Genomic DNA, 12,346 nt, shown 5'->3' with positions numbered 1-12,346 from the left:
GGATTAGGCCCTGGGCTGAAGATGGCACTAAACCACTGAGCCACTCGGGCTGCCCTATTTCATTCTTATATAAACCTGGTTGGTACTCTTTTTTTCATTTTTTAGTTTTTAAAGAATTTATTTCGGAAAGAGAGAGAGAGCATGAGCTAGGGGGAAGGGCAGAGGAAGGAGGAGGAGCAGGGAGCCCAATGTGGGGCTCAGTCCCAGGACTCTGGGATCATGACCTGAGCCAAAGGCAGATGCTTAGCTCATGGAGCCACCCAGGTGCCCCTGGCTGGTATTATTTTTATCTTCATTTTGATGCTAAGAAAAATGAGGCTCACAGAGTTTGGAAGAAAATGATATTCCATCAAAATGAGGTAAAAATAATCCCAACACTTTGAAAGCCCTGAGGTAACGATAATAGCATGAGGCCCTAGATTCTTTTCTTTTCTTTTCTTTTTTACAGATTTATTTATTTATTAGAGAGAGAGAGATAGAGACAGAGAGGAGGGGCAGGGGGAGAGAATCTCTTCAAGCAGACTCCCTGCTGAGCATGGAGCCCCATGCTGGGCTCCATCCCATGACCCATGAGGTCATGACCTGAGCCGAAACCAAGAGTCCCATGCTCCACCAGGTGAACCACCCAGGCATCCCGAGATCTGTTTTGATTGATGGGAGGAGAGTAGACTAGGGCTCTGTACCCCAGGCCTTGCTTATCCTGCACCAGACTGAACTGGACCACAGGGAGCTTCCAGTCTGGCGCCTCCTCCAGAACAGTTCTGAGAACACCAGTGCCATCATAGGTTGATTGTTGTTCCTTAAAAAAGGAGTTTCTGAGTTTAACAGAGTTAAACAGATATCATTATGCAGGGGCCATTCCCAGCTGTGGACAGAATAGGAATAGGCAGTGATTTCAAAGGCCACTTGGCCATGGAGTTACGAGTTCTGTGATGAAAGTTGTATGGAGCCACCTTAGGAAATGCTGATTAAAGCCAATGCTGGTACAGGTTGAGAAACCTAGACTTGGGGAGGTGAGGCCTCATGCCTGTGATCACCCAGCTCATTAATGAGTGAGTAGGAAACTTAGAACCAAACTTGAGTTCTTGAAAAATTAGAGAGGGAGAAAAAACCATGAGAGTCTCCTAACTCTGGGAAACAAACAAAGGGTTGCAGAAGGAGAGTTGGGTGGAGGGATGGTGTAGCTGGGTGATGGGCACTGAGGAGGGCACTTGATGGGATGAGCACTGGGTATTATACTAAATGTCGGCAAAGTGAATTTATATTAAAAAAAAAAAAAAAGAATCTCGAGTTCTTGACTCCTTGCTCTCTCTGCTGCAGATCAATCCCAGAATGTGACTTATGTAATGATTGAGGGTAGGAAAGAACATTCACATAAAATATGATCATGCTGCATTTGCCTGAGACTTTACTGTTTATAAAGAATTTATCATTTATCCTTCCATCTCCATTCTGTGGCTTGATCTAAATAACTGTGGAGGCTGGTAGAGTTATTTTAATGCCTACAAGTGCCAGTTTTCTTTAAGATCGAGAGGATAGGGTATTCAAGGATGTCTCATGATAATATTTGTCTCAGGGTCTGTGTGGAGCAGAGGACTGGAATTCACATGCAGCATTTCACATTGGCTCTGATGGTCTAATTCTTAAGATTGTATTGTAGTCATCAAAGACTTATTCTAGAACCAAGGAAAATCTGAGGTCGATACTTAGAGATATCCCAGTGGATCTACTCCTTGGTTTTTGTTTTTGTTTTTGTTTTTTTATACTTCAAAAGATAATACAAGGGTGAAGTGATTTTTTTTTATAAGCCTTCTTTTTATTTTGAAAACTTTAAAAAAATTTAATTTGTGTACAGAATGAGAGTATGGGTAACACATGTGACACCTTGGCTGCAGGCATATTGGCACTGAAACCAAGGTGGACATTGTAAGACTTCAGAGTAAGAGAGGCTTCAGGAGCCAACTAGTTACAAAGAAGAGATTGAGATTTGCTTGCATAGTGAGGTTATAATTTTAAATTTGGATTGTATGTTCAAGTTGGACTCCATTGCTGATGGAGTTTAGGGGGTGCCACTCCCCTGCATCTCCCCTTGGTACTGTTATGATGGAGAAGGGATGGAATTGGTTTCATTGCAAATGCTTAACTAAGTCCAGTTGATAATCTCAGCTTTTGGCAGCTCTGGGTTTAGTGGAAAAGAATATCCTGATTGGATTAATGATTGGTGCCATATGTGCAAAATCAGGACACAGTGACACAAATCCATGCATTTGCAACTCTGAAACTACTTTGAATATACAGGGCTCCTTTGCAGTAAAACTGCTCATTCATTCATTCATTCATTCATGTATCCATCCAGCCATCAACCCACCCACTCACTGAATATTCACTGAGATATGTGCTGCCAAAGCGAGCACATGAATATTCACTGAGGATCTTGCAAATGTCAGGTATTATTGTAGAGTCATTCCATAAAGGAGGGATTATTTTGGCCCTATTTTAAATGAATTAATAAGATAAGAGGTAGTATAGAGATGTACATGGAGCACTGGACCCAGAATCAAGACACATAAGTTGCAGCCTTGGTGTGTCTTGCTCTGTAATCTTGGGAAAATGTCTGTGTTCTCTGAGGCTCTGAAGGAATACTCTAGTTAGATCATTAAGATTTCAGTCAACTCTTAAATGACATAATTTTAACCATATATTAAGTACCCAATGGGTACTTGTGCTGGGTAGGTTTAAGATTCTATATGAAAATAAAACTTAATACATGCCATTACAACTTCAGATATAAAGGCATATATATCTAATTATCATAACCACAAGTAAATTAGATTGTCTAGAGGACATAACCATTTATTTGAAATATGCGATATATATGTATAGGGAAACATAATGATAGCCTAATATTTATTGGGGAGTTATTGTGCTAAGCTGTTTATATGATCTCAGTATCCTCATTTCCCAGTTGAGGAAACTAAGGCCTAGGGAGATAGAGGCATCTGCTCAAAGTAGTTAGAGGTGGAGTTTGGACTTGAACTCCGGTGAGTAACTCCAGTTATGTTCTTGACCTTTACTCTTCCTTTAAATTTAGGGGTCTCTAAGTTTAGCTACCTTTCCATGATTAGATGTTTTATATTTGCCCTGATAAGCAATGCCTATGACGAGAAATGGGCTCTCCCTAGAATTATCTTTTTTTTTTTATTTTTTTTTAAAGTTTTTTTTTTTTTAATTTTTATTTATTTATGATAGTCACACAGAGAGAGAGAGAGAGAGGCAGAGACATAGGCAGAGGGAGAAGCAGGCTCCATGCACCAGGAGCCCGATATGGGATTCGATCCCGGGTCTCCAGGATCGCGCCCTGGGCCAAAGGCAGGCGCTAAACCGCTGCGCCACCCAGGGATCCCAGAATTATCTTTTATTTATTTTTATTTTTATTTTTATTTTTATTTTTATTTATTTATTTATTTATTTTTTATGATAGTCACAGAGAGAGAGAGAGAGGCAGAGACACAGGCAGAGGGAGAAGCAGGCTCCATGCACCGGGAGCCCGATGTGGGATTCGATCCCGGGTCTCCAGGATCGCGCCCTGGGCCAAAGGCAGGCGCCAAACCGCTGCGCCACCCAGGGATCCCTATTTTTATTTTTTTTTTAGAATTATCTTTTAATTGAAAGCATCAGATTTGGAAATAAGAGCTGAAATAACCCTCAGGTGCCATCTGGTCCATATGTTATGTTATTATAAGACCCCGAAGATAGAAGAGGTGAGGTTACTTGCCTAACGTAACATGGCACATTAGTGACAACACATAGCCCCCTGATTTCCACTTCAGTGTACCTTCTCTCACACTCAGTCATTTAGAAAGGGAGAACATTCTGAGAAACAGGTGATTTGTAGAGGTAGGAGGTGGTACTCTTCAAAATTCCCAGAGGAAAATAAGCTATAGCAGTTAGAAATGTGCTAGAACTCACATATGATGAATTTAGCTTCATAAATTGAGATGTTAAAAAAATAGAGATGTTAGTCCCATAATTTTCATCAAAGATGGAAGAGAAAACAAAAGGATCTCTACCTTGTGAAGAGTCCCACCCATCCTGTCTGAGAAATAAGTACTTCCTAATGATAGGATCATATACCTTTTGGACATGATTTTTCAGAAAAGGGACCATTTACATTTAGTGTACAGGTTGACTGGTTCTGATCTCTCATACACATGACTGATTCTTTTTCCTCCTTCAGCATCCCAGTGACCGCATCCCTCCCTCCGCTTGAGTGGCCACTCTCCCACCAGTCAGGCTCCTATGAGCTGCGGATTGAGGTGCAGCCCAAGCCACATCACCGGGCCCACTATGAGACAGAAGGCAGCCGAGGAGCTGTCAAAGCTCCAACTGGTGGCCATCCTGTCGTTCAGGTATGGACTTGAATCTTTGTCCTATTTGTGTCCTTCATCTGCCACTAGGTGATCTACTTCTCAGCCACTGTCTGTTGCTTATTGGGTTGTCATTTGTGTCTAAGCCTCCTACCTGTCTGATGGATGGAAAATTTGAGATGGAATGAGTATCAGAGACTAGTTCAGAGGCCAAATGAGAAAGTCTTCCTGAGCTGGATAAGGATAGAAATGATATTCTTGCTCAAGCTGCTTTTTCCCTTCTCTTCCTGATGGAAAAATTGCTAGATTTTGCAGAGGTTTGTGCATTGGCAGAAGGTTTCTGAAGGCATTATTTTGTGTTTAAATTTCAGATGTGAGTCCACTGAGGAAAATTCATACATTCTTGTAAAATATAGAAAGCTAGGAGAAAATGGAAATTACATATAAAATAACCATTCTTTGCACTGTATTGTAGTTCTTGTTGCCTTTTTTTCTATTCACAAACTTGGCAATGTCTATTAATGTACATTTATATGCTGTTACAGTAATTGGTACTCTGATTTTTTTTTATATTATACCATGAACATTTCCTCCTGTTTTTTTTTTCTTAATCATTATCTTTTATGTCTGAGGCTTTTGATTTAACCTCAGACTTTTTTTTCAAAATAAGTAGTGTGCATTTTTCTGCAAAATAATTAGAGTTGAAATTATCTTTCTTAATTGTGTAATCTGTTCAGCCTGAGACTGCTAATTGGTGCTCACCAACCAACTCAATTAAGCAGAACCTTCAATATATATAAATTTACCTCTTATTTGTATGGATGTATTCTATGATAAGAATTCTGTGATGCGTTAGAACCCTGTAGAGATTCCTAAGCATCCCCTGAAACTACTTAATGAGAAACTACATGAGTAGGGCTCAGGCAAGTGAAAAACCCAAACCCCAAAACCCTGAAATCTTCACAGGTGCTTTGGGTGTACACATCCAGTTAAGGACTTTTATGATGGTATTAGGAACTTACAAATCCTGGCGTTGCTTTTTCTAGAGCGGATATCACAGCTATTTTGGGATCTGTGTGTATTCATCACTTCTTCTCCTTGATCATGAGCCACATTCTTCTCTTTGTTTGCATGTCTAGTAACTGTTGGCTCTCTTCTGATATTGTGATGATTACACACACACACACACATATACATATACACACTGGACATTATAGAGACTCTGGATTTTGTTATCTTCCTCCAAAGGCAGTTCAGTAACTGGCTGATCACTGAACTTGTGTAGATTTGATTTTACATTTTGTGAGGGTCACCTGTGGAACGCCTGAAAAGTTTACAATGGTCCCTCCTGTGTTAAGCTAGTTGAGACTTGATTTTAGGGTCTGCCAGGGGCAGTTCTAGGGTAGCCTCTACTCTAAGGCATACCCTTATTTCTAAGAATAACCTTTATAGATGCTTGGTGAGGGAGGTGACTCCATGCGGGAGTGAACATGGGCTCACCTCCTGTATGTTCTTTTCCTCAGTGACCCCAGTCTTATGCTGCCTGCTATATCTAAAGCCTGAAAACAGTTGACTTATCTGTGTTTGTCTGGACTTAACGGTTGTTTATTTGCGGGCCGAGGGGCGAGGCTGGCCTGGTACCATTTTCTCTGTCATGCATGAAAATTGCTTTTTGGGAAAGGAAGTCTTTATGTCATTATTGATCTAGGCTTATCGATTCTATGATGGGGACTCTGGCTCGGAGTGTGGCATTCATCTGTGGGTCAGAATCAAAACTTTTAGTATCATGGGAAGAGAAACTCACTGAAGGCAGATTAGAAGGGGAATTAGGGGCTTGTCTGAGAAGGCTACCTTTGCAGAACCAGGCCAGGAGACTTGGGAAGAAACTGGACTTGAGAATAGTCCAAAAATGTACTTTTTTGTTCAGTCAACCCAGTCAACAAGGGGGTTCATTCTGGAAGTAGTTGTCGAGCACCTACTTCTTTGCCATATACTGTGCTTGACACTAAAATACAATGAAGAATAAAAAAGAGGTTAATGATACAAACGATAAAGGTACAAAGTGTGGCAAGTAGCATGAAGGAAAAGAAACCGAGGCTCTAGGCATGTAAAATGGAGGAGCCAAGGAAAATGAGGGAAGAACATCTGCTAGGATTTCCTTGAGAAGGTGACTGTGGTTGAAGATGCATTGGGGGAGTGGCATGTGCAAAGGTCTGGAACTGTGCCAGAGGAATGAAGGAGGCCAGTATAAGTGGAGCTGGGAAGGCCAGAGGGAGGGGGTGGAGGTGGGCAGGAGGCAGTTAGCAGGCTCCGTCCTCTCAGGGCTGTGCTCTCCATGCTCTGATCACTCATCAGACACCGGTTGAGTGCTACTGTGTACCAGGCACGGTTCTAGATGCTGTGATATGATATGAACCAGGGATCCCTGGGTGGCGCAGCGGTTTAGCGCCTGCCTTTGGCCCGGGGCACGATCCTGGAGACCCGGGATCGAATCCCACATCGGGCTCCCGGTGCATGGAGCCTGCTTCTCCCTCTGCCTGTGTCTCTGCCTCTCTCTCTCTCTCTCTCTCTCTCTGTGTGACTATCATAAATAAATAAAAATTAAAAAAAAATGATATGAACCAAACTGTGAGAAATCCTTGGCCTCAGGAGGTTACAGTTGAGCAAAATGATAATAATAGTAGTTAAGATTCAGCTGTTCCCCATACTGTATGTATTGACTTATCTAATCCTCAAAGGGGCCCTAGGAAGCAAGTCACAGTGAGGTCAAGGAGATGCCGAGGGACTCTCATAGCTGTTAAGTGGGCCTGGGATTTGGACCCCGTGGGTCTGGCTCTTCTTGCTACACAACGTTGCTGATTTTTCACGTCTCTCTGCAGACCACCTTTCCCTGCTTCCACACCCTTACCAGGCTTCCAAAGCCTGTTGGAAAGATGCTCACACCTCCTGCCTATCAATTTTATGTGTGGTCCTCACACGAGGTCACTGGGGGCCCAAATTGTGATGTCTTCGTGGAGATTTTTTTTTTTTTCTCATGGATTGGCCTTGGTCCAGTTGGCTTGGCCAGAGAGGTCAGACCGTGTGCAGTGCTGGGCTCTGCTCACCCATTCACCTAGGGCCAGGGCCATAGCAAGTTCCAGAGAAGTGAATGAGCTGGATGGGCAATTCAAAAGACCCTGCTGAACTGTGCTTGAAGTTCGTGTACCTCTCCTTCTGACAGGCCTCTAAGGATCCATCCTTCTTCCTGTTCCTAACTTTGAAAACCCAGCACATGACTTAAAAGTTTGTAGCCACAGTTTTGAAAGATACAAAGTGAAGTATTTTTTAAAAAATCATTTCAATTAAAAAAAAAATCATTTCAATAGATTGTTTTCTTCAAAATGTGCTAACCCCTGATTTCGAGCATAGTAAGTCAGTTTTTTTAGAAAACTTCTTTGAAAGTTGAAGTGAGAAGGGGACTTAAGGCAAAGTGCTCTTACCCCTGGAGTAGGAGTGAAAACCCCTTTCGAAATCGGGAGGGTTGCCCTTTTGTTCCCAAAAGTACAGCGAAGCCCTGTTTTGTACCTTGCCTAGATGCTTCTGCTGGTTTCTCTCTTGATCTGTCTCTCTTCTCTTTATCTCTACATCTGTTTCTATTTCTGTACAGTACCACGGCTCCTTCCCCCCTCAATGACTGGTCCCCACCCTTCTCTTTTTTATTTACCACACTATAAAACTTCATTCTTTTTGCATGCCTCGTGGTTTTATGCTCCTCTTTATGTGAAAATAAAATGAGTACAAGATCATTTCGTTCGTTCTTTACATATAAAATTAAAAACCAAAAAAAAAAAAATTAAAAACCTTAAGTGTGTGCATATTTAGCTGTTCATTTTTTTTTTTTTAATATCCCTTGGCCTTGGAAGAAAGGTTTGTTCCAAACCTTAAATGCTTTTGGATCTCATGATTCATTCAACTGGCATATATTTTGTTGAGGACCTGCTGTGTGCCAGGCAGTGTGCTACGTGCTGATAATGCAATGATGGGGGAGATGAATACAGTTTCTGTCCTGCTGGAACTCAGGGGGTCCTGGGGGTGCAAAGTAGACCAGAATAGCTTGGTGTGACCATTGTTGAGATGTGGGTGAGTCAGGGAGGCAGATGAGGGCAATCTGGAATGACATCTGGACCCTAGGGCAAGACATGATGACTGATTAGGATTTACCATATGGGGGTAACTACTTCAACAAAACCCACCATGCCAAGAGAGTACTTGGAAGACCTGCCGTAGAAGGGAGTCTTGCTAAGGATATGACTTATCAGCTGGGTCCCTGAGCAGATGACAGAGCCAGCAAAGAGAGGAATGATGCTCTTCCTTTCTCAGTTTCTCTCTCTCTCTCCGGGTAGTGGTGAGAGAGTGTTCCTTCCATAAGGTATAGCATGTGCAAAGGTCCTGAGGCAAGGGGGAACTTGGTGTGTGTCTGAGGAGCTGAAGGAAGACCAGTGTCACTTGAGTTTATCTTGGGGGGGTGATGGGTTGGCAGGACCATGCTGTGCAGGACTCATAAGCCAAGGGGAGGAGCTCAAGTTTTATTCCAAGGTAAGGGGAAGGAGTGACAAGTTTTGAGTAGAGGAGGAAGGTGATTCTGATTTACTATTTCTTTTTTTTAAAGTTCCTTTCTTTCATTAAAAAAATACTTTATTTATTTATTCCTGGAGACACACAGAGAGAGGCAGAGATACAGGCAGAGGGAGAAGCAGGCGCCTTGCGGGGAGCCCGATGTGGGACTCGATCCCAGGACCCTGGGATCATGCCCTGAGCTGAAAGCAGATGCTCAACCACTGAGCCACCCAGGTGCCCCTGGTTTACTATTTCTAGGATCATTTGGGCTTCTATCTAGGGAGTGGGTTAGAAGGCATAAGGGAGGAAGCAGGGAAATGAATGTGAGGGGCTGTGGCAGTGCCAGGTGAAGATCAAGCTGCTGAGGACAAGATGTCAGTGAGAGGGAAGGTGGGGGTGGGGGGGAGGGATTCTATGGTGTGATCGATCTTCAGGACTCAGAGCTGGCTTCGATGCAGGAGGTGAAGGGCCTATGGGTCCAGGATCATGTCGTGTGCCCTGTGGGGAGACAGGAAGGAATTGTTTTATTAAGGGAAGATGATGAATTCAGTTTGGGGTGTAGAAAGTTGGAAGGGCTTGTGAAGTATCCAAGTAAAGATGTCAACAGACAGCTGGACTTAAGAGCCCAGAGCTTGGAAGCAAAGCACTGAACTTTCTACCTCTCAGGCCTCTGGAATGCCACAGGATCGCATGTGCCATCACTGGAGGGCTGAGCACAGATCCACTTTGAAGGGTTTATTTCCCACACCCTAGTAGGAACCTACATCTCTCCAGAAGCAGTGGACTAAGGAGAGGACCCAAGAAGAGATTGGAAAAACAGGATCACAAGCTGACAAGCTGGAGGGGGCCAGGCAATGAAAAAAAAATGGCTGAGTTGTCCAAATGTCAGGGACCAATAGGGAGTGGCGGGGAGTAGGGCATAGCAGCGTGTGTGCCTCATCTCTAGGAGCCACTATTCAGCCCCCATTGGTTGTGCCACGTGGGAAAGTGGGCCCAGCACTACCAGGTTTTACAGGTTTTCTTCGTGAGAAGCTAGGAAGTCTGAATTTTCACGTGAAATTTCTGGTTATTAAGTTTGGCGACTAAATCAAACTTTGGGTTAGATTTGGCTCAAGGCAAATATCCTCAAGTTCATAACCTCTGGGGTAAATAAGGTCTGCGCTACTTCAAGGTTTATCAAATAGAGAAGGCGATAAGAGAGAGGCTATATTTATACGATTTCTAAGAATTGTCTGGTTAGGGAAGGAGCACTCTTAGCAGTCAGGCCCACGTTGTTTCTTTTATAAAGCTTTAAATCCTGTGGAAATAGAACAAGCTTATGGTTCTTTCCCAGGAGCCAGGGCATCTTAATTCTACCACCTCACTTTGACCCGCAAGGACCAGACGAGAAAGGGACCTGCTTGACTCACCTTGAAAGAGCCACGTGCCCTTTGGCAGAACCCAGCCATCATTTCCTCGTTCTGTTTCGGGGCAGGATGCAGGGGTCCTTGGTGGACAAAACTTCCATTCAGAGGCTGCTTTGCAAAATTAGGCTTTAAGCATTTCCCCAGCTCTTCAGCTTCTGGGATTGGATAATAATACCCCAGTTGACCTTGGCCTGTATAATGCCATTGTCCTGGAACCCTTTCCCTGCCTGCTTCCAGATTCCCTTAACCATATTCCTGCACAGAAATTCCTGGTGGAAGATGCTTTGTCATTTTCCTTAGGCATCCTTGTCCTAGGGGCTTTCAAAACACACTATTCTTACCACACTCTGGGACTTGTTTTCAGCTGAATGAATGATCGGAAAGGCATCCTTTCAGTTAGAAAGTAATCAAAATGAGAATGTCTAACCAGAGTACACACCTCCAAAGACAATTCTTTCAAACAGATGTTCAGACATATGGAAAAAACATGGGTAGTTCCTTTAGGAGAAATTCCTTACAGATGCAGAAACTTGATCTGTGTTTCATGCCGGGCAACAGTGACGAGCTTTGCAGGGCGGGGAGCGGAGGCCAGGGCCGCACCTGTCCACCTTACACCTCTACCCGCAACCCCCTCCCCCCCACCCGCCCAGCCCTTGAGGAGGCCAGTCAAGTCTCCAGGCTTTCATCTCATAAAATGGATTGTGAGGCTGTGATTTTCATCCTGCTGGATTTTAGCCTTTATCCCCTCTGCGACTCACTTTAAATTATATCTCAGAAAGGGCAGAGAGAAGCCAGGTGGCCTTTTTTCCTTACCAGGCAAAGCTACAGTCATGACAGTGAGCAGCGCTCCTTTGGCACTCGGCTGCACACGTGGGCTTCTATTTGACTAACCAAATTTTGTGCTCAGTGAGGCTTCCCCAACCCCCCACTTTTTAGACATGAAACAGGAAGCAGGTCTTGCCGATGCTGATTTGTCCAGAAGCTGCCGAATTTGCTTCTCCAGAGGGTTCCGTCCAACCCTCTGGAGAGAGAAAGGAAACGGAGGTGGCTCAGGCTTGTGTCCTGAGATCACCAGAAGTTCCTTTGCTCATTCATCTGTTTGTCTGAAAGATTTACCAAGCACCTTCTATGTGCCAGGCACGCTTCCAGGCGCTGGGCATGCGGCTGTGAACAAAACAGAGATCCCTGCCCCCATGGAGCTGACGTTCTGGCTGCTGGGAGATAAACAATAAATCTAATAAGTAGGAAAGTTAAATAGTGTGCTGGAAGGTGATAAGTACAATGGGAAAGACTGCCAGGCCAAGGGAAATTGGGAGGGGTCAGAGAGGCCTCACTGCACAGGTGGCTTTGGAGCAAAGGAGGAAAATGTGCAGGGATCTGGGGATGAATGCTCCTGACTGAGAGGCTCTCTGGGCCAAGCTGGCATGGGCTGGGAGCAGAGAGGTGGCCAGAGGGGCAGGGTGAGCCAGGAGGGGTGTGCAGGAGATGGAGGCCCAGAGGAAAGAGGATGGGCAGATTTGGGGTTTGGGCACCGAGGATTTTTATTCTCAGTGAGTTGGGAGCTGGGAGGGATGGGAGCATCCCTCTGGCTGTTGTGCAGGTGAGAACAGACTTCAGGGGGGCCGGGGAAGAGAAACAGGGAGGGGGGTGAAGAGGGGCTGCTGTGGTCCAGGTGAGAGGGGAGCGTGGCTGGACTGGAGCTGGGGGCGGAGGGCATAAGTGGTTGGATTCTGGGTATATTTTGAAAGCCAGGTTAACTAGTCTAGTTGAGAGATTGGCTATGGTCGAGAAGCATGGGTGTGGCTGTAGTCTTGGGAAAGGCCCGAGTCCCCAGGGCTGAGCAGCCCTGCCTGTCCCCCACTGAGGCTTCATCTACTTTCAGAGGGAGGACCTCTTCTAGGGGTGACCTGACCCAGCCTTCTCGTGTAAAGATGGGGACGGGGCAGGGTGGGGATGCTGATGCCAGCTTTTGGAGGA

At 44.5% G+C, this 12,346-nt stretch overlaps 1 protein-coding gene and 1 long non-coding RNA gene across 5 annotated transcripts in view; one reads left to right on the top strand and one right to left on the bottom strand.

Annotated features, from left to right (window-relative positions):
* Positions 1-12,346, top strand: part of NFATC2 (nuclear factor of activated T cells 2) — a 145,230-nt gene that overhangs the window by 20,191 nt on the left and 112,693 nt on the right. For all 4 annotated transcript variants that reach the window (XM_038572610.1, XM_038572607.1, XM_038572609.1 and 1 more), the window contains exon 3: positions 4,238-4,409. In XM_038572610.1, coding sequence (XP_038428538.1) covers positions 4,238-4,409 — 172 coding nt within the window. The remainder of the gene's footprint in view (positions 1-4,237; positions 4,410-12,346) is intronic.
* Positions 9,376-11,534, bottom strand: LOC119865690. The gene is made up of 3 exons (XR_005377978.1): positions 11,183-11,534; positions 10,373-10,449; positions 9,376-9,461 (listed from the first exon to the last, which is right to left on the bottom strand). It is a non-coding gene; the product is annotated as an uncharacterized LOC119865690 (long non-coding RNA).

This window comes from Canis lupus, chromosome 24, assembly GCF_011100685.1.
Source record: "Canis lupus familiaris isolate Mischka breed German Shepherd chromosome 24, alternate assembly UU_Cfam_GSD_1.0, whole genome shotgun sequence".
Classification (NCBI taxonomy): Eukaryota; Metazoa; Chordata; class Mammalia; order Carnivora; family Canidae; genus Canis; species Canis lupus.
This window is presented reverse-complemented; position numbering and strand designations above follow the sequence as displayed.